Here is a 27,627-nt window from a genome sequence, read left to right as displayed (position 1 = left end):
CCATTAGTACCTACTCGGATTGATTTGCCACGGGAGTCAACTCAGATCGACTGGTTCTCCATTACAAATCAGTACTACCTAACCTGCGTGGTTGTCATCACAGCAATGCGTCAGAAAACCCTGCAACTTTATTAATATGCGACATGAACACTACAAAAAAAGGTGGACGTTGAGGCAAGAATATACCTGCTGCTCGGTCTGTGGCCTTTCGTCAGACTTGGGGACCACAGAGTTATTTTTGTAGCACCCCTGAAATTACAACAACAAATCTTATAATTAAAGCAGCTCTCCTATCTGTCCTCTTCCTATGAGTTCGTGCTTCCTACCCACGATTTCGTTATGACCAACTCATGCACCTAATTTGAAAAAACTTCCTACCACTAACCCTTGCCCTGGTAATTTGACACCTCTCCCTTCCAATTGCACTAATAGGCCTACCCCCACAACTATAGCCCGGAGCTGTACCTAAAATAAAGGACCACTTTGATAGAGTGAATCATGAGGGTTAAAATCCATTTCCCCTGCTGCTGGGTTTAAAAAATGGTGGTTTCAATTTTCACGAACGTATGTAACGAAATATGTGCAGCAGGCTAAGCGTAATTTATGGTCCCAAAAATGTGTTTGTCAGCGTACATCTTTCCATTCGGGGTGAAAAATACAGAACAGGCAGTGGCTGCAGTTGACAACTTTTTACTGTTTTAACACTCTGCTTCACTTCAGCTCTTTTGTATGTCATATATGCTGTATGTATGCTGATGGATCAACAACAGCACAAGCAAAAGTGGCTCACAGACCGGTTGCACCACATACTTTGTACACTGCCTCCATATGACAACGGAGCTCTCTGCAGGTATACGGGCAACCCCAAAACTGCCAGCGGACAGCAAACATGCTCTCTCTGTTGGATCATAAACTCAGCTTTAGAGTGATTAAGGACAAAGAGAGATGGAAACATACTGATGAATGAAACGTGTGGTGAGCAGATGGAAGGAGTACTTTAAGGAGCTGATGAATTAAAAAATCAGAGAAGAGGACAGACAAAAGATAGTGAATCAGGAAATGCAGAGGATTAGTAAGGAGGAAGTGAAGGCAGCTATGAAGAGAATAAAGAGAGGAAAGGTGGTTGGTCCAGATTACATACTGAACAGTATGGAGTCTTTGAGAAAATGTACATACTGTACATTTTGTTGTGGAATTGAAAGGTGTCTGTGTTAGCTAAGAGGTGGAGGTGGTGGTGGTGGCTGCGCTGGCAGAGAGGACTCTGTGTCTACTTTGCTGCGTTTGGCTGGCAGTGTGTGGTCATGCGCTTTGCGAATGTGTCGGTACAGATCGCCCGATTGTGTGTAGCTTCGGTAGCAGTAGCGACACTCATACGGCCGCTCCCGTGTGTGCACAATGGCGTGGCGTCTCAGGGTGTAGGTGCACGAGAAAGTTTTTCCACAGACACCACACGTTGGTACGTCCTCTACGAAGTTTCCTACAGAGTCCTGGAGCTCCTGGAAATATGCAACAGGGTCGGAGTGCTGCTGAGATGTGGATGGAGGAATGAGGGATGCAGTGAAAGAGGAAGCATCCTGGGAGGAAGGTCCAGCCCCAGAGGAGGAGGAGGAGGGAGAGAGGGGGAAGGAGTAATCATTTGTTTGGGAGGTCAATTGTAAGAAGCCCTGTGGGTGAGAAGAGAGAAACTGAGGGCTGTTCAGATCTTCTTCCTGGATGTCATCTTCAAAGTCATCATCAACTTCCATCACGGGTTCTCTCTCTTTGCTTTCCTCTTTCTCATCCTCTAGCTCTTCATCTGATATAACAATGGCCTCCACTTTGACTTTCACATTCTCTCCATCATTGCCTCTCCTATCTGTTCCCATTAGAGGGTGATTTTTAGTATTAGATGAAGCTCCAGTGCCCCCCTCAGGTCCTTTAAGCATTTGTCTCTGAGGAGGAGGAGCAGCAGCGAGGGATTCTGAGCTCTGGGTTTGAAGCGATATGGCACTCTGAATTCGGATCTGTGGAGGCGCACGCCGGGACAGCGTCTTTGGTGCGCTTAATTGTAAATGTGAGGTCAGAGCTGATGCTTGGATCAACATAACCATCTGCTGTCCTTTGCCTAATGTACTTCTGTCATCAGTGACTGAGGGTTCCCCTAAAGAGCCATTGCGTGGGAGTTGCGGTTCATCAGGATGTGCACTGGATTCTGACTGGGGAAGAGCAACCAGTGAGCGACCAGCAGCCTGGCTCACTGGGACCAGAGAAGAAGATGAGGAGGAAGGCTGCTGGTTACTGCTGAAAAATAAAAAGGAAGATACAAAGCCTTTTGATAAAAAGAAATAAGAATGTTCAATTTCTTATGGTTTAATCTAAATAATGATCATAAGTCCTCTCAGTGAAGGCTGTATTGAAATCAGATTTTACTTTACTTCTCCTGTTATATATATATATATATATATATATATATATATATATATATATATATATATATATATATATATATATATATATATATATATATATATATATATATATATATATGTATATATATATGTATGTCCTTACACCCTTAAAAACATCTGATTATGAAACTGAATTAAAGACAACACTAAATAATTATAGAACAGAATTAAGTAATGTATGCTGCCATTGAAGTGTTCTTGTTTTTCCTTATTTTCTGTCTGTAAATCAACAATTTATCTACCTGCATGTCTCAGTGGTGCTACAAGGACTACAGAGTGCTGTGCCTTCTCCCTGATGCACAGCCCCCATCCTGATGTGACCTCCAGGAGCAGGGGCAGACTGGCCTGTGATGAAGCCTTGCACCAGCTCTCCACCTGGGGGCAGAGGAGGGCCATCCATGCCTGGCTGGGTGGTATCGGCGAGATCGGGGCTCAAAGGAGTCTGAACTCGTGCCTCTGATGACTGCCCACCAGTCCTTTGTTCAGACTTCACAGTCTCTACATGGCTCCTCTCTGCCACCATGGATGCTGATAACAGTGGTGCAGCTATGGTGACTGGATTTGAGTGATCTGATGCCATGGCCACCATGGGCTCTGCTCCACGGTCACCCCCATCCTTCCTCCGTGTCTCTATTTCCTTCCTCGAACCAGCACTCTCTTCAGAGCGTGTGCTGTCTGCCTCAGCCAGAGGCCCTCGTCTCTGCAGCCGCCTCTTGCAAACTCTTACTACCTCATTCATGTGTAGAAAGCTTGCAGCTGCCAATACGTCCTCCACTGGAGGTGACTCTTCAAGCTGCAGCACTCCTTCATAGACAAAGTCCAAGAGCAAGCCAAATGCAGCTGATGTGACAATGTCACTGTCGAGCGTGACAGAGCTGCTGGTGCTGTTTCCTCCTGGAGAGTCTGAGTAGAACATATGGAAGAATGGCGAGCAGGAGGCCAAAACAGCCCGGTGAGCCAGGAAACGGGATGAGCCCACCAGGACGGTGCAGTCACAGAGGAAGCCCCGCTGGCGCTGAGACCGCAGGGCGGACAGCAGCTGCTGGGAATGCTGAGGAAACTCCATCACCTGAGCAAAAGAGACAGGGAGAGATGCGTTTAACCCCTACAAGTGAAAGCTTCTGTATGAAACTATACTGAATCACAATACAGTAAAGCAAAGCACAATTATACAAAAAGAGGATCTGTTCTTGTGGGATAACTGTAGGTAAATATTGTGCACTAGAAAATGTTTAAAATGTCCTCAAAGCTGGAAACACATTATAGTTATCACAGTGTGTAATAAAGCATTTATGACATGTCTGCTTTATTGGGAGACAACATGTTACCTATGCACAAAATAAAGCACAATAAACTAAATAAGTTAATTAACTTATTTTCTCTGAGTGACAGTGTGATTTTTTTAGATGTACTCTTTAGATAAATTAATGTTAATGCTTAGATAAACATCTAATAATATTTTATAAGACTACCTGTAGAGAAATCATAGGGGGACACTACAGCTAAATACAACACAAACATTTCCTAATTACTTACACTTACTAACAAAATATATATGATTTCTGACACTGTTCCATATAAACGATAACTGTTGAATAATGACATGTCTCATCTAATTTTGCACCAAGATACATTACTTTTCCAGAACAGACACTGGATAATGCCGAGGTCAGAATTGCTAGTGCAAGATTTATACAGTTATATACAGTTATGCAGTTTTTTGTTGTTGTTGTTTTTAAATCATTATACCAGTAAATAAATGGCTACGGCTATAAATAAAAAAGAGAGAAGCTATTTTTAAAATTGGAAATTGATTATTTGGAGCAAAAAGTTAAAGTGGCTATCACCATATATATAGAGAGAGAGATAAAATAAAAGACTCACGGCAAACTCTTCGTGTTTCCGTCTTTCAGCGCTGTTTAATGGCAGGTAAGACTTTAAACAGCCGTCCAGCTTTAACGTTGCTAACATTAGGTTTCCATGGTGACCTGCTCGAATTCTTCGGTCCGCTGGCAGATCTCTTCATCCACGAGCTCAATCTGTAACATGGGACGTTTCACACAAACAGGAGAAGAAGAAGCACGACTGAAAGCGTACACTTTTCAGAAATCCCCCCCTGCTGCCCAGCCAGAAATTCAGGTAACCCAAGCTCAACGATGCTAGCATTAGTTAGCCAAGTTAGCTCAGGTTCTGTGTTCAGTTCCAGCACCAGGAGTATCCGGACAGTCCCTACTTTAGAGCCTGCTATTTACCAGATAGGTTCTTATTTACCACGGACGGAAACGATCGTTTCTATTCTTGAGTGCGTCATTGTTTTTGGTGGGTGTCCTGAACATTTTCTTACCTGCAGCCACTCAGACAACAGCTGTCTGTCTGAGTGATGTTTTCCTCCAGGACAAAAAAAAAAAAAAAAAGAAAAGAAAAGAAAAAAAAACCCCCGCTTTTCCTCTGTGGTGCCGAATTACCGGAGCACTGCCCGTCACAGTGCCACCTGCAAGCGGAGAACGGGAACACACAGGAAGCGAGAGCAAGCCAAAACGCTACGCGCAATGCACTGACAACAAATATTATCCTATGCAACGTTTCGCAGAATTAAAACCAGTGAAATTTATCATACAACAGCTGTAAAACGAGGTCTGAAAAGCTGAGCTGCCCGTGCGTTCATGGACAGTGCCAAAGGAGGGGGAGGAAGTGGCAAAAGAGGAAGAGGAAGGAGAGGACATCGTGGTGGAGAGGTGAGAGTTTGTTGACCCATTCAATTGGGATAATTTCCCGTCTTTTTAATATCTCATAGTATTAGCTGTATGACAGGCAGTATGAGGGTTTTGGCATGGTAAAGTCTAGGTCCTATATTTAAACCACAGCTATAATTAGAACTAAATTTCAGTGTGTGTATGTTACTGAAAGTGATGCCTTTTCCACCACCAGGACAGAGATGTCCGCCTCTCTAAATCCATGTCTTATGCACTTCGCCATGGAGCCAGCCAGATGGGTCTGCAAATGGGTACAGGTGAGCTGCTTACAGTCAGATCTAGGTAACACAGATAATGCAGGGTAGACTGGTAGGGATGCAAATTTAGCAAGGACTCTAAAGGAGTTTTCATTTGAAAATGTAGCAAATTTTCATATTATTACCTGCAATTACACACAGGAAGTTCACAAACACTTATAATGAGCATCAAAACCAGCCTCACACTTACACCTCCAGTAATACCTCGTGATTGTGGTCAGTTAGCTCTATCCTTGTCTCATTTAAGCATAAAGCTTTTCTCCAGAAGTCATTTAGCTTGTCCATGTGGGCAGTATAATCATACTATAATCATTCTGCAGTTCAAATAAATCATTAAAAGCCCTAAATCACCACTATTAAGGGCTAAGACAAGTGATGTGTACTGAAAACATAAAGGACCCTGATACATAGAGATAACCTGCATGTAATTAATGTCACCATTATAAAGGACATTTAAGAACGTAGCCTGTACATATGTTTACCTAACAGCAAAATTAAGATGGGCAGTTTAAAATAAATAAAACCCAATATAAACATTTTACTGAGTACCCAATATGACCTTTAAAGAAAATGATGTCATTCACCCAGGTATTTGTAGTATAATACTTTCTTCACAAAGTCTTCTGCTGGATATGCTTACCAATATTATCTGAGATCTGAGGGTGATTTCTGTAAACCAACATAAATTTGGTTTCCTTAACATTAAGAAGCTGCTTTAAACAAGACAATTTGGAGCTCTGACTCAGAGCAGGGTCAGCTGGTACAGTATTATACATTGAGCTACAGCCATTGCTCAGTTCCGGTAATTAGTGTATAAGGACGTAGTGTATCTGTTAATCAGAAGTTTGGTAGTTTGATCCCTGGTTGTTCCCAATGTGTATCTTGCTAAGGCACATTCATCCACTGATGCATCAGAGTATGAATGTGTGTGAATGTTAGACAGAAAAGCACTTACACTAAAGTTGTGCCTGAAATCTGCTGGTCTGCTCGTCGAGTTTCAGGGTTGTTGCTCCTTTTACTGCTGGGATCACTTTGGACATTCTGCATCTCCTCCAGTTGTTGTTGGTACTTCTGTTTTCTTGTGTTCCTTCTTTCTGATATTGCTGTCCGCTGGGATTGCCACATCTATCACAGCTGCAGTGTTCTGCTCCTTGTCAGCCAACACTATGTCTGTTTGGCTGGCCAGCAGCTGCTTGTCTGTCTGGAACTTGAAGTCCCACAGGGCCTTAGCCCTGCCATTTTCAAGCACCTTCAGCAGTGTTTGCCATGAGGACTTGGGGATTTCTAGTCCATATGTGGAACAGATGTTCCTGTATACTATCCCAGCCACTTGGTTGTTTCTCTTGGTGTATATTGTCCCAGGTACCATCTTACCTTTTTCTACTATGTGCTGGAGTGTCTTTGGAGCACCTTTGCACAGTCTTCAACTTTGGTCTTTATCAGCTGTGCTAGATTTCTGCCTCTATGGAGCTTGTGCTTGTAGCCCTTTCTTATGCTCCTAGGATCAGAGCCTAGGAGCATAATGTTTTCCTTTAGGCATGTACAAACTATGCATTGGGAAAGTCTGAGGACGCATAGAGATTAGTACCAACTAACTAGAGGAACCTCTGATTATTATCATTCATAAATTTGATTCATTGTGTTTTGTCTACATGTGATGCTGGAATGCATCCTTAGAAAAACACTCACTGGTGAAATACCTAGAGTTGTCTTAATCACAATCACGTTGCTTGATGTAAACAACAAGAAGGGTAAAAAACTTCAGTTACACCAAAAAGACTTATGCATTCAATATGAAATAAGTAGTGTGAACAATTTTAAGCAATTAGAAAAGTGGGTGATACATATTTCTGATGTCCATATAACAAATTTCACCTATGGACAGATCCCATTTAATGATGTTGTCATAATTTTGATAGCAGATGCAGACCTTAGATTTATTTTTATTTTTATTAATTTTAATATTGAACTTTTTAACATCCTTTTGCTGTTTTTTTTTTTTTTTTTTTGGATTATTTGTAGAGAAAATGCTGCCAAATTGGATCAGTGCCTCAAACAAACAACTTGTTGCTCACAGGGCTGTAACATCCACAGGGGAAATTTGACCATAGTCATAACAGCTCTCTTCACATATAGACGGCTTCCTGTTTGTGGAGGATCTCCTGGCTCACCCGCAGTTCCACTCGTACTCGTTGGAAGACGTTGAGAGAGTTGTGGCCACAAATGACAAGCAGCGCTTTAAGCTCTGTGCCCACCCTGAGGATGGCCGGCTGCAGATTCGGGCCAATCAGGGTCATTCAGTACAGGTAATGAGAGTTACAAAATTGTAAGACATGTCAACACCTGTAAACTCTGAGAAGCTTATACTTGCTGTTGTCAGCACATTGGCTATATTGCATTATCGCCTAGCTAGATGCTGAATTCAGTAAATATTCAGTTTGTTTGTTTGTTCTTGCTGATCAGCAAATGATTAGAAAAATATGATGAAAATGTGATTTATATACTTTTGGGACATAAAACCAAAAAGCAACTCAGAAAATGCAGACTTTGCTTTAGTCATATACCCAATTTGTGCCTAATATACTGTAGATGTGTATGTGTGGGAGAGTGTTAGTGAGTCAAAGACTATTTTGAAGAAGTTACTCTATTTCTTTGCATTCTTGTCATGGAAGAAGTCCTACAACATGGTAAAACAAACTCCATTTTATCCCAAATAATGTAATAAATCAATGTAAATAGAGTCTTTGGAATATCAGCGTATCAGTGTCTTAGAATTAATCCCAAAATTACATTTTTAACAATCTTAAATTACAGGAAAATACACGGATACACAGAGTAGCTGTCTTTAATGTGTACAGACTGATAATGATTATATGTGTAGTCAGGCCTTCCCAAATGCCCCACTGATGCTGGAAAAACCCTGCACGAGCGTTTGCATTTGATGTTAGGTTTAGGCCCAATAACAATGGGGAATATCTTCCTTTTAAATTTTTTGACACTGCCACTGTTGTTGACATTTCAGCTGAGCATGGGATCAGTCAAACTCTCACTGGGCTTGAGTTTAATAATTTCTCTCACTATTTTCTCCGATACTAATCAACTGCCCATGACTAATTACTAAAATAAAGCAATAGTAACCAGAATGCCTTTCTTTACCAGATTTAAGGCGGCTTTGTAAATCTGTGGCTATCCTGGCTGTGTTTCCACGGTCAGGTTGTGGATCTGGAGCTGAAACCGGTCATGGCTGGTTCTCCAGACTGCCCTGCTGAGGCTGTTCATGGCTCCTACCTCAGAAACTGGAGCTCCATCCAGCAGCAGGGCCTGAGCCGCATGAAGAGGACACACATCCATCTGGCACAAGGCTTGCCAGGGGAGGACGGCATCATCAGTGGTATGCTCGTGTGAGTTTGATGGAGAGTAGCTTGTCAGGAGGTTTGTACTACAGCGTTATTTTTTTCCCCCCACCAGGCATGAGGAAAGATTGTGATCTAGCTGTGTTTATTGATGTCCCCAAAGCACTGGCTGGTAAGATTAAACCCCGATTGCTGCTGTCCAATTATCTACCTTTACTCTATATGTGTAGGAACCAATGCTACTAGTTTTATGTGTCTCTACAGATGGTATCAAGTTCTTCTGGTCTGAGAATGATGTGCTGTTGACTGAAGGTGATGCTGAGGGTAAAATTCAACCTAAATACTTCAGCCGAGCTCTAAGACTGAGACCTTCAAGTAAGAAAAACTCTTATACAGAAATAAAAGTTTAGATTTTATGCTTACGTGGATTTGGGTTCACTATTTCCTTGTTCACTGAGCTCTCTTTTGCTGTGTTCCAGGGAGCATCCTGCCACTGCAGTAACAGCAGAGAGTGCTGTCCTGTCATTGGTCATTACCGCACTCACCTGACCATGTTAGCATCCGACGGTTGGTTGATGCTTATCCCAGTTCCCCTGGCAACACTTGTTTTCCAGCAGCATCGATTTATCAGCAACAGAAGTGTATATTCAGAAATCTCCCAAAGTGGCACCTGATTGGTAAACTTTAAACTGTTGATTCATTATTGAAAGTGAACAGGACAGAAGGTGTATCCTTATTTTTATATGACAATTCAACAAACTTAAAAATACAGAAGCCTTGTTTTCCCCACTTCATGCTAAATAAAGCATTGTACCAATGACTACCAGGATATTTTAACTGGCAGATCTTTAAATAAAGCGTATTGTGCATGTGGTTAGTCACGTGGCTAAGCATGGGAAATGAGAGGATGCAGACATTGAGGTTTAACGGACTGCAGTTTCCAGTAAGATATGGACTGACACGCACAGTGTGTGAGGGAAGATAACTTGTTTGAGGTTTCCTGTGTAAGAAATTGCCAAAATATGTCACAGGGAAAACAAGAGATAATGAAAAGTATACAGCTCTATTTATTTTAGTAAATGTTTTATGTGGTGAATATTTTGCCATTTATCTTATATTTCTCAGTCATATCATTACCTGTAACATTAATTTCTAATAAAAAGTTTAAGTAACACTGGGTCTGGAGCTCTGGACATTCAAGGCTTTCAATTCTGAGCAATGCTGATTACATTTCTTGACAGAGTGAGTTCAGAAAAGTAGTTAGAAGTTAGAGCTGGCTGATTCAGCTGTTGATTTTACATTTCTTTGAGTCTGATTATGACGCCTGCTGAACCTGGACCAGAAGCCCAGCAGATTGGCCCAGCAGCAGTCCATCCTGTAGGGAGGGGGGAAGTCAGCATGAGGACCGCTGGAGTCTTGAACATGTCAGAACATATCAAGTTTAACATCCACTGATGTGTGAATGGAAAACTTGGTGTACTTACAAGTTTCTAACACATTTACAGTAAACTGAGTATCTTGTTTTTGATGATTTCCTTATCTTTTTGTGGCTGCTTGAGTTAAACATTAAGTCTTTTTCCAAGCTGGTTTTCCACTGAGACACAGGAGGTCTGATGGGCTGTCAACCATCCCATTGTCTGGGCTTTTGTGTTTCAGTCTTAGAGAGCTTCGTGGCCACCGGTCAGCTTGTGGAATAGCTCCTCATTGAGCGTTTCGCTCTTCTCCCGACTGCGTGTCGACATGAAAATGTAGCCTCCGATAAACTCATGAACAATTTTGCAATCAGCAGTCACACAGCTGAAGGCAATGTTCACATTCCCTTCAAACTCAATGGCCATCTGGAGTAGACGAAAATTAACACAAAAGAAATGCAGAGCTATTTAGAAAAAAAATATTAATCCAGGGATGAAAAATATCTTCACTACAAATATACATACATATCCCACGTTGTAAGTCATTAGGGCAATAGCTCCTAAATTTTCTTTCTGGTTTTGTAAAAGCATATTCATCAATCTCAGTTTCATTTCAGGTTTTTCACCTGGTTGTCTGTGCCCCACAGTTTCAGAACCATTTCCATTAAAAGATCTGACCAGTAAGAACTATAAATGTCACTTTATTGAAAGACACACTGTCAGCATGTTTTCAGAAGTCTTTAGCGTGCAGCTAAATTCATGCTTGGTTTGTGGGTCTGTCTCTAAACACACAAGCTTCTTTTCATTCATGCTCAGTTATCACAAATACCATTGTGTAATAAGGCATTGTACATCAGTTGTACAAGAAGTAATTATTCTTGCAAGCCTAAGGTTCAGGCTTCAGACTACTCAGAGTTCTCCCTCTTAGACAATTTTCTAAAACTCTTGGTAAAATATGAGGTCAGGACAGCGAGTAGAAGGTTCAAACCTCTTGTCAGAACTATGAATCATAAAAACCTCTGAGAATGAAAACGTGAAGTTGAAAATGAGCATTCTAGACATTTTTAAATTATCAGACAGAAGCCTGTTCAAGATATAAGTCATACCTGTCTAATATCCCAGTTGACGTTCCACTGTTTCATGTTGTTGTAGCGCCAGGTCTTCACTACATCACCCACACTAAGGTCAATACGGATCAAGCGATTGGGAGCAATGCCGAGTACCTCATCCTTCCGGCTGCCTTTGAACCTGTTTGGGGGGGGGGTATATTTTGTTTAGATTCCTCTAAGTTAATTTATTTATTTATTTTAGATAAAAGTCAGTCTTGAGTCCTCCATATAAAAATGATTAAACTTCTAAAGAACTACACTTAGTCTGATGACTTTGCACATTGCTGGTGGAAGGATGTTTAAAATTTTTCTTTCTGTCTACCCAAAAAGTGAAAAAAAAATGTTAGGTTAGTTTCATTTTTTTTAGCATGAACTACATTTCTGCCGATCTTGGGCGTGCATTTCCCTCGACTACAGTCTCTGCTTTTATGCTGTTAAAACATTTATAATGTTCATAACACACAGAAGGAGGATGTTCGAGGTCAAGTGCTTTATAATAACCTTGTCACAGTGAATTTCGGTCTTTGATGTGTTCACTGGCACAGAATCAACTCTCAAAAGCTTTAAATGAAACTTTAAACTTAACCTGACAACAACGTATGCAAGCCCAAAGTCAGGCAGGGCTTGCCAGATCTGCAGGAAGCGCATCAATGCATCTGTCAGGGAGAGCTGAGCCACGTTCTGGTATGCATCCAGGATTCGAGGGGTCAGCTGGAAGAGCAGGCAGAGGGTAAAAGGTGAGATTTAATTATATTTTTGCTGCCATAAGCAGTTGCAGATTTGCACAGTTGCACAAAATTACTGTACTGTAAGGTCATTTAGGTTGGTAATTTGAGCCACACAAAATATATGAGATCAAAAATACTGCTTTGTGAAAACACAAGACAATAAATCTGCAACATTTATCCTTTTGTGGCCTGTTGCTACATCTGTACCTGTTTGGGTTTGTACTTTTTATGGTAACGTGGTGACACCAGACTGTGAGTATTGATGCTTTCTTCGCTGGCATTTGCACTGCTGGAACTGGAGTTGGTCTTTTGCATCGCCAGGAAAGAGCGGATACTCTGGATCTCACTTTGGAAACTGCTGTCGGCGAGGGTCTTGCCTTTGGATCCCAACCGGCACCCTGCCATCCACTGAGCATACTGCTGCTCCTGCAGGGTGAATTTCAAAGACATAACATAGAAAAAAGAGCATGAGAGACAGGTGTGACTGTGGTCAGAGCTGAGATGATGAACTGAAGATAGAGGCATTGAAAATGAAAGGATGTCACACGTAGAGATGAGGTGTATGGGTGTGCGTGTGGCCTCACGTTCTCACAGCGAAGATAGACCTCATTCATGCCTTCAGGTGCTGGAATCAGGAGTCTGATAAGGAACTTCTGAGCAGCCACATTAACGTCTGGAGCCACCTCACATCCTGTGTAAAGGAGCAACATTACAGTGGTATCATTAGGTTCATGGTTAAGCTGTTAAAAACAAAAAGCGTGTAGGAAGAGACTGATATGATCCCCGCTGATTCTCCTCAACCTCCTAAGACCCGAACTCTTCCATGTCATGCATTTTTAATTTCTCTTTGATATTTGGGCATATTGGGACCCGATGAATGTAAAAACAAAGAATCACCACATTTGTTTTTTTTACGCCATTTTTGTTCCTAAGAAAAATGAGAGCCACATATGAGGATATTCGTTTTAAATTTTGATGAAACAGAGGCAGTATAATGTCCTCGTGAGTGGATATCAGGCCCTTGTAAAGCAAAATTTAGTATTTTGGTCTAGACAACCCAAAATGTGATGTCCACATATGTGGACGCCAGGTCCTAGGAGGTTAATTCACTTTTAACTCATAGTACTTATCTACCTTTAGGTGTTCACTTCTTGCAATATATTAAAACTCAGTGTCTGATATGTGATTCCATATGTGTTGGAAGTTTTTGGACTTCTTCACTGACAACATTAACACCAGAAGATCTAAAATGTCACCCCCGCATTTAACATTTTCAGAGAGTCAGTCAACTTCATCACTGTTCTCTAAATATAATACCTGCACACTTCTTCATGGCAGCTTTTGGTCCACTGTCTCCTTTTATTCTGACTATTTACGCTATAATTATTTAGCAAATTGAGTCATTCCTTCCTGTTTTAAAACACAGTCATGCAGCCGTTTCTAAAGAAGCATAAACTTTGCCCATATTTCCTTAGTAACTGCAGACCGATACCAAAGTTACCTTCCTTTGCCAAGATTTTAGAAAAAAATTCTCTTCTCCCAAGTTGCTTTCTAGATAAATACTTTTAACATTTGAACAACAAAACATTTGAAGCATAACGTAGGACTGCAGGGTTTCTACACTGGTTTTCCTCAACCTTTAGTGTCCAAATAGGAAACGGCTTCAGTTTCTACTAACTGTGATATCCCTCAGGGATCCATGTTAGGTCCTCTTTTAGTTTCAATATATTTGTTACCCCTTGACTCTAGCATTCATGAATACAACATTTACTATCACTGTTACGTGATGGCACCCAGTTTTATCTGCCAGCCACACCTGACATTGACCACTCCTTTAAGAACCTCTTCGACTGTTTGAATGATCTGAAATCACAGATAGCCAAAATATCCTTCAACTTCAAATCATAGCATAACTGAAGGCCTTCAGTTAGGTATTCTGCTAGAGTCTTTACTGGTACAAAGAAAAGACATCATGTCACTCCTGCTGTAGATCAGCAGTATGGAAGCTTGTCTCTGCCACATAAAAAAAGTGACTTATATGTCTAAATTTTGGGTTATAATCTCAAAATTCAAACCTCAGAAATCTGAGCCAGTAAGTTGAATTTTTGAGATACCTTACTAACAATATCAACTTAGTTCCCCCTGCTTACAATCAAGCTTCTATACACATGCAATAGCTACCTGTGAAATTTCTAAAAGGTTTTAAAATTGTACTATTTGTTTTTAAAGACCTCCATGGCCATAATATACTACAGGTCTTTTTCCTCCAGGTCCTTCAGCGTATCATCCCAATTTCTCTTAATGTCTCTTCTCAGCTAAAAACAGGTGACCTGTCATTGCCTCTAAGTTCTGGAATAGTCTGGCTTCCCACATAAGAACCTGCTCAACAATTGACAATTTTCATTCAGCTCCAAGACCTACCAGGCCCATTTTCATCAAGTTTGAAGTCTCTCATGGTTTGGTCAAGCTCACTGTTAATGTTTTCTTCTACTGTTTTATTTAACTTCTTACCATTGTTACAATTTAGTTGTTTTTATTCTCATTTTCTGACTTATTTTCCAGTTATTATTTTTATTATATCATCTATTTAGGCAAGTTATGTGTTTTGTAATTGATTTTTGGAGAGTTGGATTGCAAATAAGTGTGCCTGGAAATCACTTTGGGTAAACATCTGTTATTTTAAAATGTGCTAAACACTTACCATTCTGTTAATAGCATGGTGCACTATATATAGCAGAAAAACATAACATAAAAGTACGTAACGAAGTCATTACCTTTGAGGTTAATCATTTGAATGGGCTCTCCTATGCTTTCCTCTTTGCTCTTGAAATAAGAAATGGAGGTATCTTGGAACTTGAACCAGTATTGCTTGTACCCCTTCAGAGTCAGCCTTTTGGGTCTGAAATATACATGTAATCACATTAGCTGATTTCACCAGGGATTTTTCCCCCAGATTCATAACAAGTTAGAAATAAAGAGGAAGGTTACTAATAAATATTTATTTATTTAAAGAAAATGAAATTTATTTTAACCAGTTGGAAACCAGCTCTCACCTAAATATCTTCAGGTAGTCAGTGAGTTCTGGTGCTGTCATATTTTCCTGGATAAAATGCAAGTTTTTCAGTTAATATGTTTTAGCAATAAAACTGTTAGTCAATCAATGTTAGTTTGACATAAGACCAAACATTTAACTCAATGCTGTCTACATCATCAGTGGATTTGGATCCAGGCTAATACTACCATTAATGAAATATCTTAAATCAGGTGTTCTTAAAGCCAATCAGGGGGACAAGGAGGCCCATATAGGAAAAATTCTACCATGAAACACTGATGTGCTGGTCTATATTTTTTTAACCATGAGTCAGGTGCATATCACATTTAATAATGTCAGCTGTACTTGTCAGTGTTAGGAAGGTTAAAATTGAAGTGAAATAATCCCTCTGTTTCATTCTGTGATCAAAGTAGTAAAGTGTACAGTAGCACATATCATCACAGGCAGCCACTGGCCTGCAAGCCACACTTTGAGAAGCCTGGACCTAAATTGTTATAAATTTCTGTTCCCCGTTATTAAAATAATTTAATTTTAAAAAGACTCGGGTGAGACTATTGTATCTGACCAGCAAATCAGATGCAGAGCTGCCTTCTCCCTCCATCTTGACCTCCAGGGACTGCAGGGCGGAATCCAGATCGTCCATGGCTGGATTGTTGCTCATGATCTGGGGCTCTGACTGAGCCACCTTACTGATATGATACTGCATGTAAAACGAGACAGAGAAATGTCCTATTTAATCCAGTTTTATACGACACTGCTTTACTGACGATTGAATAGACCAGATATCTTTGAGGAGTGGGAGAACATTTGAGTCTCTATATTATCTGACATCCAGCGAAATGTACACTTCCATTAGAGTGATTCACATATTTCACTGTCAGCAGATGGATTTTCTACCTGCAGAGCTCCAAACAGCATCATCTCCTCCTCGGTGCAGTCGATGTCTTCCAGCAGGATGGCCCAGCGTGCCTGCTCATAGAGCTGGGTCAGACGTACAGCATCATACTGCAGGGTGGAGAGGAAAGAGAAGGATGAGGTCAGAGAGTTGATATACTGGCAAAGAAATATGCACACACACACACTCTCTGTATTTGTGTAAACACACACACACACATACCTTAGAATCCATATCGTAAGTAGCATAGTATTTGAAGCGAAGCCAGAGTTTATCACTCTCTTGGATGCCCTGCTGCAGAAGACAACGGGACGAGTCCAACCACCTGAGAGGGACAGACAAAGAATATATATGTTTATGATTTCATATTTGTTACATCCATGTTTATCTGTATTTAAAATCACAAGAAAATACTATTTGACATCATATAGACAGCTTGACCTAAACAAAGTAAATTGGTAACATGATTGTTTTTAGAAACTACATCTTATAGCAAAACACAGCAGAATAACAAAAAATGTGCAAAACCTTAAGAAACAAACATATACTTCTATATGAACTATATTCTGTATTTCACTTAATTTTATAGTAGTGTACAAAAGTCTAGGGTGTGATCATTATTATTATTTAACATAGTCTGAAGTGTCTTAGCCAAGCTTTCTTGTCATTTCTTTAAGTAGTCTTCAAAAATAATTCCCCAGGATTCTTGAAGGACATTTCAACCTCTTCTTTGAATGTTGGCTCTCTTTTGTTCTATTATCTGTCAAGATGATCACACATTGCTTCAATTATATTAAAGTCTAGGCTCTGGGGAAATCAATCCATTACTGATGGCATGCTTTTACTCCAGTGTGATCATTGTCCTAAACACACTGTCGTCAATGAGATGCTTTCCAGATGGTATTGCATAGTGGATCCAAATCTGACTGTACTTTCCAATGCTCATAATTCCATTTTTACAAGATCTCAAACACTGCTGGGTGAAATGCAGCTCCAAACCATGGCACAGCCTCCACTGTGTTTTACAGACGGTTGCTTGCCTCCTGCATACATATTCACAACCGTTTGAATGAAATTTTTCAAATTTGGATTCATCACTCCATAAGACCTGTCACCACAGATTTCGTTAGCACACCTCAGCCTTTTCTCCATATATATCTACATTTTCCTCTCAAGCATCCTTCCACTGACACGATTTCTGTATTAAATGGATTAAAAGAAGGGACAAATGCATCTCTCTAGTCCTGTGTCAACTCTTTCCTGGATTATTTCCTATTTCTTAAGGACATGACTTTCATGTACTGTTTATTTTTCTTTTTCTGTCCTCTACTTCTAACATTTCCACAAATGTTCTAAGGACACACTGCACACTCTGCTAATTAATAGCTAACAGCTCTCTGGGAATAGGTGCAACAATACAAATTTATGCCAATCAACTGTGTTATCTTTAACATTTTACAAAAATAGAAATAAACAACACCAGTTCATCCCTTGAGTTAGGTGTCATTTTATGCTTGCATGACTCATAGGTGTGTTGAGGGTCTAAATAAAAAGAAAAACAAACAAAACATTCTGGTTGCTAAGGTACAAGGACTGGACTGAAAGTGGGTGAAAAATCATTTAATGTCTGAAGTCTGGCTCCTTGGAAGTAAAATATGAAGAAATGACGTGTGGCTCAAGACTTTTTCACATTACTATATTACTGACTACTTATTATAAAGCTAATGATATAATGTGCTTTATGTAAGCTCACGTATTTGATGTTTTCAAAAAGTATTTATTTGATGTGTAATTATGCAACAATGGCTGAGGCAGCTGAAGTTTAAAGCGGCTTTGAACTTTAGAGAGATAAAGCAGGAGACTTTAAAAAAGCTGCGACTGTGCCTAATTTATTACATCAAAGAGTCTAAAAGCCCTTCAAACAGCTCCTATTTTAATACATTTGTAGGCACTGGCGGTAGTATCTTTATGAACCAGCATGCGCATAAGATAAAATATGTCTGAACTCGAGATCAGAGGAGGCCACTGCTTCAGTAGATACAGCTCTGAGTTCTGGAAACCCCCAGTTTTCTTTATCAGGACTGATAAAGAAAAAGAAAAGTGGCGAGTGATTACACCGGCCTTCTGTATTGTGGGGTAAGAATACTAACTGAGGCAGCATCCCTGATAGCTAGTTAATAAGAGGACTCAGTTTGTGGGGAACTTGTTTGTTAAACATCTTGCATTAGTGTGACATGGACAATGAAACTCTATCAGTTCCCCTCTGCGATGTAAACACCTGGTTTGACAGACTGATACCTGTGCACACATACCTGCCATTGATGTGAGCCTTGTCCACAACGCTGGCTGGGCGGTACTGCTTGGCTATGACCTCAGGGGCAGGGGGAGGCTGACTGACTGACAGCATCTTGTAGATGGCCTCCATCTCCGGTGAGTCGGCAAAGTGAGCGGGCATGCCGTTATACAGACAGGGCCGGGATACTGCAAAAGGAGTGGAAATAATAAGGTTGACCTGCATAGTTTTAATTAAAATGACAGCACACAATGTTTAAAATGTTTTTCAGGCCTTTTACATTACATGGGAAATGATTTAATTTAATTTTTACTATGTTATGCCTGCAGTGTAAATAAAATGTGATGCGTGTACCCGAGGAAAGGGGCACCTCGGTCAGGTCGTAGATCTCTGGTGCCAAATTTTTGTCTTTCTTCTTTTTCTTCTCCTCTATGGGTCGAAGGAGGGAGAGTTCCTCAGGGTGACGAATGTCTATTAAAAATAAATAAATAATATGTACAGTAACAGTGCTGTAAAGGTGATAAGTTATTCAGGGGTGTGTTTACTTCTTGTATTAAGCTGATTGTTAAAGCAACACTCAAAGCATAGACTCTGTGGCGCAACGGTAGCGCGTCTGACTCCAGATCAGAAGGCTGCGTGTTCAAATCACGTCAGGGTCAAGTCCTTTAATATCTTACCCTCTAACAAAGCTAGATGCTACATTTGTATCCTCACTTAACAGCAATCTGTTAACTGACGATCTTCACTCATAACTGATCTAGGTTCTGCTGGAGCTTTCTTCCTGTTTAAAAGTAATTTTCCTTCCCACTGTCACCAAGTCCTTGTTCGTTTTGATTCTTGATTTTTCGTGTATTCTCTGTATTATTGTTGGATCTTTACCTTACAATTAGCAGATATCTTCATCTTACTGGAGAATTGTTCACAGGCGGATATAATACCAGAATTAGTACATATAATAGTAAGAAACTGTTAATGTCAATGCTGTCATTTTGCCACTGACGTTCCCCCACCTCCAACTTGTCAGTATCGTTGGATTGAAACCTTGCACTGTGAAAGGCTCTGATTGCGCAGTACATGCACTGTTGTCCCGATAAGGATTGGCTCATGGTTCTGAGAATCTCACTCCTATCCTCTAACTAAGAAAGACATTAAAACTAGGGCATTTTAATAAATTAAAACCAGGTTCTTATTAATATTTGCTTGTGTGTGATGTGTTTGTAGTACAGCAGGTAATTTGACATAAAAGGAGATTTTCATAAGTACCAAAAATGGCACATATACTATAAACAAACTTTACTTTAGTATTCTACCCCACCCCAAAAGTTTTCCAGTGTTATTACACTGACACTTTGTATTGAGTCTGACCTGAGAAAATGGCCACCTGTGCGACTCTGTGGCGCAACGGTAGCGCGTCTGACTCCAGATCAGAAGGCTGCGTGTTCAAATCACGTCAGGGTCAATTTATTTACTGCTTAAATCAGTGAAGTGTAAGAGTGCATACCAAAATTATAATTTGGTATTCAAAATTTCCTTTTGTTGAACATTTAGTGCCACTGCAGAGCTGCTTTTATTTATCTCATCTCAGGAAAATGCATTCCTCTTTTCCTAGGTCTGGTCATTTTCCTCTTCCTTATATCAAACATCTGTTGTCTTTATATTACTTTAAAAACGAATTTTATTGTCTATTAGATGCCAACTAGGTGCCTTTATATGCAGTGGTGTGCAACTGCAGCAAAGTGGAATTTTGGAGCATACATACTCCCTACAAATCCTCACATACACCTCTTGATATTGATCCATACAAACAACATATGAAGCAATGTCACAACAAAGGCAGGAAGCAATGCGGGATTTAAAATTAGAAATAAAAAATAAAAGTTTATAGTCAAGAGAATGTCCTCAACATGGATGTGTCTTTTCTGCCAGTACAAGTGAGCTCTAGGAGCAAATATAATTAAAAAGGAACTGCTTACTTCATGATACCAAGCCTTATCTTTGAACATGTGTGTGACATTTCTATAGACAGATGTCATTATTTTCCCCCTTCCGTGCTGCTTTAAAAAACCTTTCCAGTCTGCTGGCCCCTCCCGGGGATTTCTGGTGAGGAATCGAGACCAAGAAGTGCCAGAATTAGACAAAATGAAAGCACAAAGCAGATGGGGAAGGCCCTCTCTGGCAATAGTTGCAGTCACCCTGCGATGTATTAATGAGGCACTTTGACACATTTCACTGATTAAATTATTGTGAACAGCTATATTACAGCTTGAGTACTTAGAATCTGCAACGGGACTGAGAAGGAGAGATGAGAAAAAGAACTTAGATGTGTAGATGTTGCTAGCAAACAGAGAACTAGACAAAAGAGAGAAATGAAAGAAAGAAAATCTTACTAAGCATTCTGCAGATGCCCATCACTGTCTGGAAGACGGGATTGGAGAAGCAGACCCGGAGCCTCAGTGTAATGCCGTTGGGCAGACCCAGTCTTAGGGGCTTGTGCTGGGGCATGAAGACTAGCTTGGCATCAGCGTGGATACCATATTTCTCCAGAGTCCAGGCTGTCCGCAGCAGCCACCGCTGCTTCTGCTCCCACCACAGCGCATGATCTGACCAGTCCTGTTTGATCTCTGCAGAGGACAGAAACAAAAGTCAGAGTAAAAAGAGTTAAACTATTCAAGAAACTGAATCTGGTCATCTTTACTTTAAAAATATTCTAATTTACTTATTACTACGATGATCGTCGGATATTTTAAATGGCATTTTACTTGAAAAATAATGGATTTTTTATTGACTTTTTGTATGGTTAGTTTTAACAAAAGCCATAAAGTGATTTCTTGTCTTTTTTTTCACAAAAAAGTACAACTTAAAAGTTTCCACTGACCATTAATCTTTTGTAAATATAAATGAACCGTTTTCCGCTTATATTAGGCAGCCATACTTGACTGTGTTATGGAAATATGTTTCTAATATTGTCTCCATTCCCATTTGAATGTAACAAATATAAGAAAGGAGTCAATACAGTCTGCATGCACAGCATAACTATTGTAGAACAAACAAAAGGAAATGTGTGAGCTTAAAATTTAGAATTGATGATAGAGCTGTTGTATTGGTCTGCAGCTGCTGGTATTACCTGATCTCCCCCACAAAACTTTGGTTTTCACCTATTCGATACCTGGTCTGCCTCCTCATTTACATTATATTACTAATAAAAAGAATACAGTATTACATTATTATTACTGCTGTTGGCCACTTTACTAGATATGTATGTCACATGTCATGTCCTATCTCTCACTCTGCTCTCGTTCCTTTGCTCGTACCAATGGCTCCCTCTCTAGTTCTGCTGGAGTTTTCTTCCCGTTAAAAAGGAGTTTTTTGTTCCCACTGTTGCCAAGTAGGGGTCCTGCGATTGTTTGGGTTTCCTTAGTGTTTTCACCTTCACAACTTACAAACCATAGCGTCGTGTTTTTTTTTAGTTAAAAAAAATTGTTATTAGTACGTTACACATTTTACGTGTGTGAAGTATTTTAGGATTCGGGGGAGTTAGCGTAGTTAGTGTACTGTATGGTAGCAACAGTGCTTATGTTTGCAATTGCTAATTAAATATCACAAATTCGTTCAATTTTTAATATTTAATTAGTGACATTTGATCATTAAAAATTGTTTTCTATGCTTTGAGCAACACTGCTATGACACACTATATAACATAATTTCTTTGTTTAAAGCTAACCCCAGCTCACCGCATTTGTGACCTAATAATTAACTAGTTTTTTGTTTGTTTTTTCCATTAAGACAGGAAATGGTGTGTAACCATAGTTGGTGCACACACTATGCAGACTCTGTGGCGCAACGGTAGCGCGTCTGACTCCAGATCAGAAGGTTGCGTGTTCAAATCACGTCAGGGTCATTTCTTTAGTCTCTTACCCTCTGAGAAGTCTCGATGCATGCTCAGATGACTCACTTCAGTCTCGAGAATGAAGAAGTCACCAAACCTTTTTTCCACTGAAAACGCTACTTTTTGGGATACCTCAGTATTACATTTGTATCTAAAACCAGCAATCTGTTAACAGAGGATCTATTCTCGTAATTCATCCAGGTTCTGCTGAACGTTTCTTCCTGTTTAAAATAAGCTTTAAATGTTTAAGGTTTAACATTTAAGAGACTGACATGAAAAACGGTTTAGATGTTTCAGAGGGTGAGAGTGAGCAACGATGTTCATTGGAAATACATCAACATTTTTTCAAGACATTTCAAAATCTCTGAAAGGAGATAATAACACTTAACAGAATATCAAAAAGTACTTTATGAGGGACGATTTCATATCTACTACCCACTAGTGCATAAAAATGATGAATATATGCATTACTCATTTTTCAAGAGGGTAAAAGTTTGATGAAAAGTTGAGTAAATGACGTTATAACAATAAAAAAAATATCAGTTGTAATTTTCTGACTGACACCTTGCATTGACTCATTGACCTGAGAAAATGGCCACCTGTGAGACGCTGTGGCGCAACGGTAGCGCGTCTGACTCCAGATCAGAAGGTTGCGTGTTCAAATCACGTCAGGGTCATTTCTTTACTTATTTCTGCTCCTTATACGATGCTTTACACTGCTCTTATGTGACCACTACCAAACAATGCTAGGCAATAGCCAGATTGTTTTCAGTATGTTCCCACATGGCTCATATTTGTCTGCTAGTTTTTCGTTTTTTCCACACATTATTTACACTAATGTTCCTGAAACACGTCATAGGAAAGTGCAGCCTCTTTATTAACTGGAATATGTTCACTACAGAGTTAAATCAGCAGGACCTTATGGATCTTGGATTGTGAGAGATGCAGCACAACACTGTTACCCACTCTGCATTGATCCTGATGTGATTTGAACATTTTCCTTATTGCTTTTCCTTATTTTCTGTTGTCAGAAGTTCACATACACTCAGCGACAGCTTGGATCCTTTTTTAGACATTGGACAAGTGGTGACACATCTGAATAACGCATCTGGGAACATCCTTGGAATCTACAGCTGTTCAGAAATGGCAGCAAGGACCTTCCCAACTTTTCCCATTGTTCTGAACATTGGTCAGTCCAATGATTGCAATCAATTTACTGTTTGTCCAGTGCAGGGTTCGTCTGGGGTGGAGTCTGTCTCTGCTGTCAAAGGGCTGTGTAATCTTTTGCATGTGTACAAAACATGTTTAAATAATGCGTGACTGATTTTGATTGAATGCATGCATAGACCTGCTCGCAATTAACAAGTGATCAATTTGCCCGAGCTTTATTTATAGCTTTGTTTCCTCACTTATTCAATGTTTGCTCCTAGGTCATTTACATTCATCCTCTCTGAAACTAAAACAGCCTCATGTGATTGAGCTGTTTTGGTTAGATCTTACTGGTGTCTGCATGATCCGTCCAACCTAATTGGTCTCACATTGACAAACTACTTGATGAAACATATGTTTAGACTGATGTTGTGTTTCTTGCTGAAAGCAGTGGCGGAAGAAGTGAACAAACTAAAATTGAAAACATGTAGCAGGTGACAAAAGAAAAAAAATTATAAGAGCAGTTCAGAGGACTTGTGACACACTGTGTGCTGAATAATTCATTCAGTTTTCTTGCCTTAACTATGCATTTGTAATTTTGTTAACTGTATGTGAACTCTTGTGTGAATATGTAAATTACGACACTAATTTTAGTCTGAAGTGTGACTGAGAGGAAGACAAAGAGAGGAAGACAGAGCTACCCACGTGTCTTTTCCACCAACTTGAGGATAACCCCTCCGATGTGAAGGTCGGAGGCCACGCTGATGGTGACGGGTGGGGCATCGAGCCCCAGGTCCTCCACCGTGACTGACAGGTCCCACGCCGCCATACTGGAAAAAAAGAGAGCGTGGGATAGTGAGAAAGAAATGCAGGAGACAAGCCTGACAGAGCACAGTGACAGATAAACAGACAAACACGGAGAGAGTAAACAGCTTTATCGCCCTCCTCCATCTTTTATGTGATGGATTATGGGTGACAAATGCCTTGTGTTTCTTTTTATTTGTCCTTGTTGTTACATATGTGACAACGATGACAAAGACAATGGAAGAAGACGTGTAATTAACTTTCCTTTGTTTCTTCGCCACATTGATCAAACTGTGAAAAATCAGCTCCATGAGACTGACATGAAAAACTGTTCAGATGTTTCAGAGGGAGTGTTAGGGTGAGAGTGAGCAACGATGCTCGTTTGAAATACATCTACGTTTTTGCAAGACATTTAAAACTCTCTAAAAGGAGATAAAAACATGCAAGAATATTACAAAGTACTTTATGAGGGATAAGTTCATATCTGAATTATGAATTATGAATATATGCATTAATTATTTTTCAAGAGGGTAAAAGTGTGATGACAAGTTGAGTGAGTTATTTTATAACAATTAAAAAAAAATTAAAAAAGAAATCGGATAGCTTTGGTCATATAACACCTCCTTCTGCTTTTCAGGGCATTTAAAATATTGAATGAGACAAAGGGAGGATATTTGACCTGCCAATCACTCTTCGGCCTATCAGAGAAAACCAACTTTAACCCACATAATACTGCGCAACATGACACAGACACACACGTATAATGGATGGGATGTCCACTTTGATGAGCACTTCCTGTTTCTGACTTAAACTATCACCATGGATGCACACTTCCGCTTTCTGACCCACCCAAAGTGAGAAGTTCATCCCCCGTTAAGACAGTGTCCTCCTGCATATGTATGAAAAGTAGAAGCCCACCTTGAAGATATTGGATTTATGGACTGAAATGTGTCTGAACTTAATTAAGAACTGAAATAAGAGCAGATAGAGACAAAACAATGCATAAATAAAAGTTTCACACCCCCTGCACCTCTACTTAGGCCTACACTTTCCACATCTGTATGAGTCTAATCATAATTTTCCATCTGTGTGACCACTTCATCATTTTACATTTCATTTCATGAAGTGGTGAAAGTAAATACATGACCTCAGATGTGTGTATAACAGAGAAGCTTCGTAAACATGCGCATACACACACGCCCTGTCCTAAACTTGCTCTCTGTCCTCATGCTGTCTCTCTCTCACACACACACACACACTTTAAAGGACAATACCGTCAGTTTCCCGCGTCCAAGGTTTTGAAAAATGGAAACTGGGGACCCCCTGCGCCTCTGTCAAGATCTCTGAAGAAGTTTACCAGGTTTTCTCCGAGAAGGTTTACCAGTTTTGTCTCTCTTGGGTTGTGGTCTCTGCTACTTGTGTCACTGCTGCTTGTTCCTTTTTTTTTCTCTGTCAGTTTCCGACAGGCGGAAATGTGAAAAGGCTCAAACATTTTTCACTGACAGACTGTGGGAGTGACACATATATGGCAATTTGGGTGTGCATAAATATGTTATTTTTGTGTGTTGAGTAATCAGCAAAAATGTAACTTTAGGGTGTGAGTTATGAGTTCTATACTTTAGTAGCAGCACTTTCACCTTTTATTGACATATCAGACACAAACCAAAACAATTTCATTTTTATGCTCGACAACTAATAAAAATTGGCGCATTTAAAACCAAAATTCATTGTCTCCTGTCTAACATCCACAAAGATAATAAGGAGTTCATTGTTTTTAATATGGGGAAGATACCTTTATACAATGATAGGCTTGCTGTGACTACAGACTGTCTTTTGTTTTTTTGAATCCGCTAGAGGGAGACCAAATACGGACATATTCTTCTGTACGAGCGTACAGTTAATGTTGCTTTCAGGGCTAGATGGCTTTTGAAGAATCGGCGAAAGTGTCGATTTTAAGTCAAGATTACTGCGTAGGGTTGATGCTTTAATTTGTGTTGTCCTGCTACCGCATCCAAAACGACTACTTTCTGGAAACGTCTTGTTAAGATACATATTCGTATTCATTATTCTGTGGGCTGTAGCAGGCCAGCGTGTTCTTATCATGTAACGTCAATGTTTCCGACAGTCATGAAGGCGGCGCGCTCTTGTGGTTGACGGTTTCGACTCTGCTACTCGGGTCGAGGTTTTCGCTGGGTGGGAACTTGTAAATAGAAACACCCTCAGCTGTGTAGTCTACTTATTTCACATGTCACAGCATAACTTGTTTAATGACACCACTGAAAACCATTACAACTCACATTTTTACAGGTACTTATTTGGCGGCAATTAGCAGGCTCCCCTCATAAATGGTACGGTCCCATCTTAACTTCCCAAACAAAAATGGCACATGAGTGTTTGTGAGGTGTGTCGATAACGAAACAACGACGTGTGGCCGACACTGCAAACTAGAAAGCCGTAGCAGCACGACCCGTTAGTTTCCTCAGACATGGCACTGCAAGTATCAGCTCGAGTTTCCCGTATCGGGGCTCTCCCGTACTACACCGGCGGCCCTCTGTCCCGTGTCAGTGCTGACACTCAGAGTGTCGGTGTCAAGTTCAAACATATTTTAACTCCTGGAAGCCCCCAGCTGGGAAGGAGGCCAGCAACAAGTGCTCCCCGCAGCCATATTAACGCTGTCCGCCGAACTGACAAGTTCTCAACGACAACACCACTTTGGCGGTCCAGCCGAGGCACCCATTCCTCCTTACCCCAGGTGAACAGAGGCTGGCTGGGCAAGTTTGCCCTCGGTACCGCCTTTGGAGTGAGCACAGCCGTGCTGGTCCAGTCTCTCCACACCGGAGCTTTCACCGCCATGGCCCTCAAAATTAACCTCGACTCTGATAAGGAAGACTGGAAGAAAACCAAGGGTGAGAGAATTCAGTGACAGAGGCGAAGATTTTAATTTAAGTTGACAACGCTTAACCTGCAGGGCCTTTGACGCGTGTGTGCGGTCACGTGACCGCCAGAACCTGTCCAGCTGTTGTCACAGGGATCAACAGTACCGATAAAGCAATTAGTGGTAACAGATCAAAGTACACATGTATTTCATACACATTATACTGTATATTAAAAAAATCGAATTAATAAATTAAACTTAATAAATATGTAAAACACACCAATATTTTTAATTAACTGTTAAATTAAATAATACATGATTAAAATACAGTAACGTTATAAAATTATAAATTATGGAATGAAACTGACTTACTGCTGCCTGAAGTTGTAAGCTTGTGAAAAATTTCATGCACTATTTAGTTTCCTTCATAAGGTTGTGGTCTGAAGTTTACATACACTCATCATAGGCATGAATGTCATGGTAATTTTGGGCTTTAAATTGTATTAATTTTTTAAAAAAATTTTTTATTAACTGTTGTTTTTCCTGAATGAAATGATTGTACAGCATACATCTTTAATGACTTAAAAAATAAATTAAAGAATAGGATGCACAAA

General features: G+C 40.1%; 4 protein-coding genes and 4 non-coding genes across 10 annotated transcripts in view; 6 read left to right on the top strand and 2 right to left on the bottom strand.

Annotated features, from left to right (window-relative positions):
- Nucleotides 1-518: 518 nt before the first annotated feature.
- zbtb3 (zinc finger and BTB domain containing 3) lies at nucleotides 519-4,421 on the bottom strand. Of its 2 annotated transcripts, none has more exons than XM_085431440.1 (3): nucleotides 4,332-4,421; nucleotides 2,690-3,516; nucleotides 519-2,280 (listed from the first exon to the last, which is right to left on the bottom strand). In XM_085431440.1, the coding sequence occupies exons 1-3, from the start codon at nucleotides 4,416-4,418 to the stop codon at nucleotides 1,212-1,214; spliced, it is 1,983 nt and encodes a 660-aa protein (XP_085287566.1). In that variant the 5' UTR covers nucleotides 4,419-4,421; the 3' UTR covers nucleotides 519-1,211. The 2 variants fall into 2 exon arrangements, with proteins under 2 accessions (XP_085287566.1, XP_085287575.1); XM_085431449.1 differs by having other exon boundaries at nucleotides 519-2,277.
- A 98-nt stretch (nucleotides 4,422-4,519) lies between these two features.
- Nucleotides 4,520-9,989, top strand: trpt1 (tRNA phosphotransferase 1). Its single transcript, XM_085431474.1, has 8 exons — nucleotides 4,520-4,586; nucleotides 5,070-5,182; nucleotides 5,376-5,457; nucleotides 7,594-7,763; nucleotides 8,671-8,848; nucleotides 8,926-8,982; nucleotides 9,075-9,185; nucleotides 9,290-9,989. Exons 2-8 carry the CDS (start codon nucleotides 5,111-5,113, stop codon nucleotides 9,310-9,312), a joined length of 693 nt encoding a protein of 230 aa, XP_085287600.1. The 5' UTR covers nucleotides 4,520-4,586; nucleotides 5,070-5,110; the 3' UTR covers nucleotides 9,313-9,989.
- Nucleotides 9,855-25,577, bottom strand: fermt3b (FERM domain containing kindlin 3b). Its single transcript, XM_085431461.1, has 15 exons — nucleotides 25,413-25,577; nucleotides 24,040-24,164; nucleotides 20,687-20,920; nucleotides 18,654-18,770; nucleotides 18,319-18,487; nucleotides 16,229-16,331; nucleotides 16,009-16,116; nucleotides 15,677-15,811; nucleotides 15,113-15,159; nucleotides 14,834-14,958; nucleotides 12,644-12,750; nucleotides 12,267-12,485; nucleotides 11,918-12,042; nucleotides 11,329-11,470; nucleotides 9,855-10,648 (listed from the first exon to the last, which is right to left on the bottom strand). Exons 2-15 carry the CDS (start codon nucleotides 24,161-24,163, stop codon nucleotides 10,469-10,471), a joined length of 1,935 nt encoding a protein of 644 aa, XP_085287587.1. The 5' UTR covers nucleotide 24,164; nucleotides 25,413-25,577; the 3' UTR covers nucleotides 9,855-10,468.
- Nucleotides 18,887-18,958, top strand: trnaw-cca (transfer RNA tryptophan (anticodon CCA)). Its single transcript has one exon. It is a non-coding gene; the product is annotated as a tRNA-Trp (tRNA).
- Nucleotides 19,687-19,758, top strand: trnaw-cca (transfer RNA tryptophan (anticodon CCA)). Its single transcript has one exon. It is a non-coding gene; the product is annotated as a tRNA-Trp (tRNA).
- Nucleotides 22,126-22,197, top strand: trnaw-cca (transfer RNA tryptophan (anticodon CCA)). Its single transcript has one exon. It is a non-coding gene; the product is annotated as a tRNA-Trp (tRNA).
- Nucleotides 22,791-22,862, top strand: trnaw-cca (transfer RNA tryptophan (anticodon CCA)). The gene has a single exon. It is a non-coding gene; the product is annotated as a tRNA-Trp (tRNA).
- An 889-nt stretch (nucleotides 25,578-26,466) lies between the features above and the next one.
- The window catches only part of macrod1 (mono-ADP ribosylhydrolase 1), a 149,366-nt gene continuing 148,205 nt past the window's right edge, over nucleotides 26,467-27,627 (top strand). For both annotated transcript variants that reach the window (XM_085431419.1, XM_085431427.1), the window contains exon 1: nucleotides 26,467-27,044. In XM_085431419.1, the coding sequence (XP_085287545.1) occupies nucleotides 26,624-27,044 (421 nt within the window). In that variant the 5' untranslated portion in view covers nucleotides 26,467-26,623. The remainder of the gene's footprint in view (nucleotides 27,045-27,627) is intronic.

The sequence above is a fragment of the Copadichromis virginalis genome, linkage group LG2, assembly GCF_057382275.1.
Source record: "Copadichromis virginalis isolate Kocher_CV1m ecotype Utaka linkage group LG2, C_Virginalis_male_GT1.1, whole genome shotgun sequence".
NCBI classification, from domain to species: Eukaryota; Metazoa; Chordata; class Actinopteri; order Cichliformes; family Cichlidae; genus Copadichromis; species Copadichromis virginalis.
This window is presented reverse-complemented; position numbering and strand designations above follow the sequence as displayed.

Excerpts from the sequence above, each read along its gene's own strand:
- zbtb3 (XM_085431440.1), bottom strand. The coding sequence starts at position 4,418 with ATGTTAGCAACGTTAAAGCTGGACGGCTGTTTAAAGTCTTACCTGCCA. Across the intron at positions 3,517-4,331 it reads GGAAACACGAAGAGTTTGCC|GTGATGGAGTTTCCTCAGCA; the intron begins GTGAGTCTTTTA and ends TCTTTTGCTCAG. Across the intron at positions 2,281-2,689 it reads AGCACCACTGAGACATGCAG|CAGTAACCAGCAGCCTTCCT; the intron begins GTAGATAAATTG and ends TTTATTTTTCAG.
- trpt1 (XM_085431474.1), top strand. The coding sequence starts at position 5,111 with ATGGACAGTGCCAAAGGAGGGGGAGGAAGTGGCAAAAGAGGAAGAGGA. Across the intron at positions 5,183-5,375 it reads GAGGACATCGTGGTGGAGAG|GACAGAGATGTCCGCCTCTC; the intron begins GTGAGAGTTTGT and ends TTCCACCACCAG. Across the intron at positions 5,458-7,593 it reads GGGTCTGCAAATGGGTACAG|ACGGCTTCCTGTTTGTGGAG; the intron begins GTGAGCTGCTTA and ends CTTCACATATAG.
- fermt3b (XM_085431461.1), bottom strand. The coding sequence starts at position 24,163 with ATGGCGGCGTGGGACCTGTCAGTCACGGTGGAGGACCTGGGGCTCGAT. Across the intron at positions 14,959-15,112 it reads GACTACCTGAAGATATTTAG|ACCCAAAAGGCTGACTCTGA; the intron begins GTGAGAGCTGGT and ends TGTATATTTCAG. Across the intron at positions 10,649-11,328 it reads TCAACTGGGATATTAGACAG|ATGGCCATTGAGTTTGAAGG; the intron begins GTATGACTTATA and ends CGTCTACTCCAG.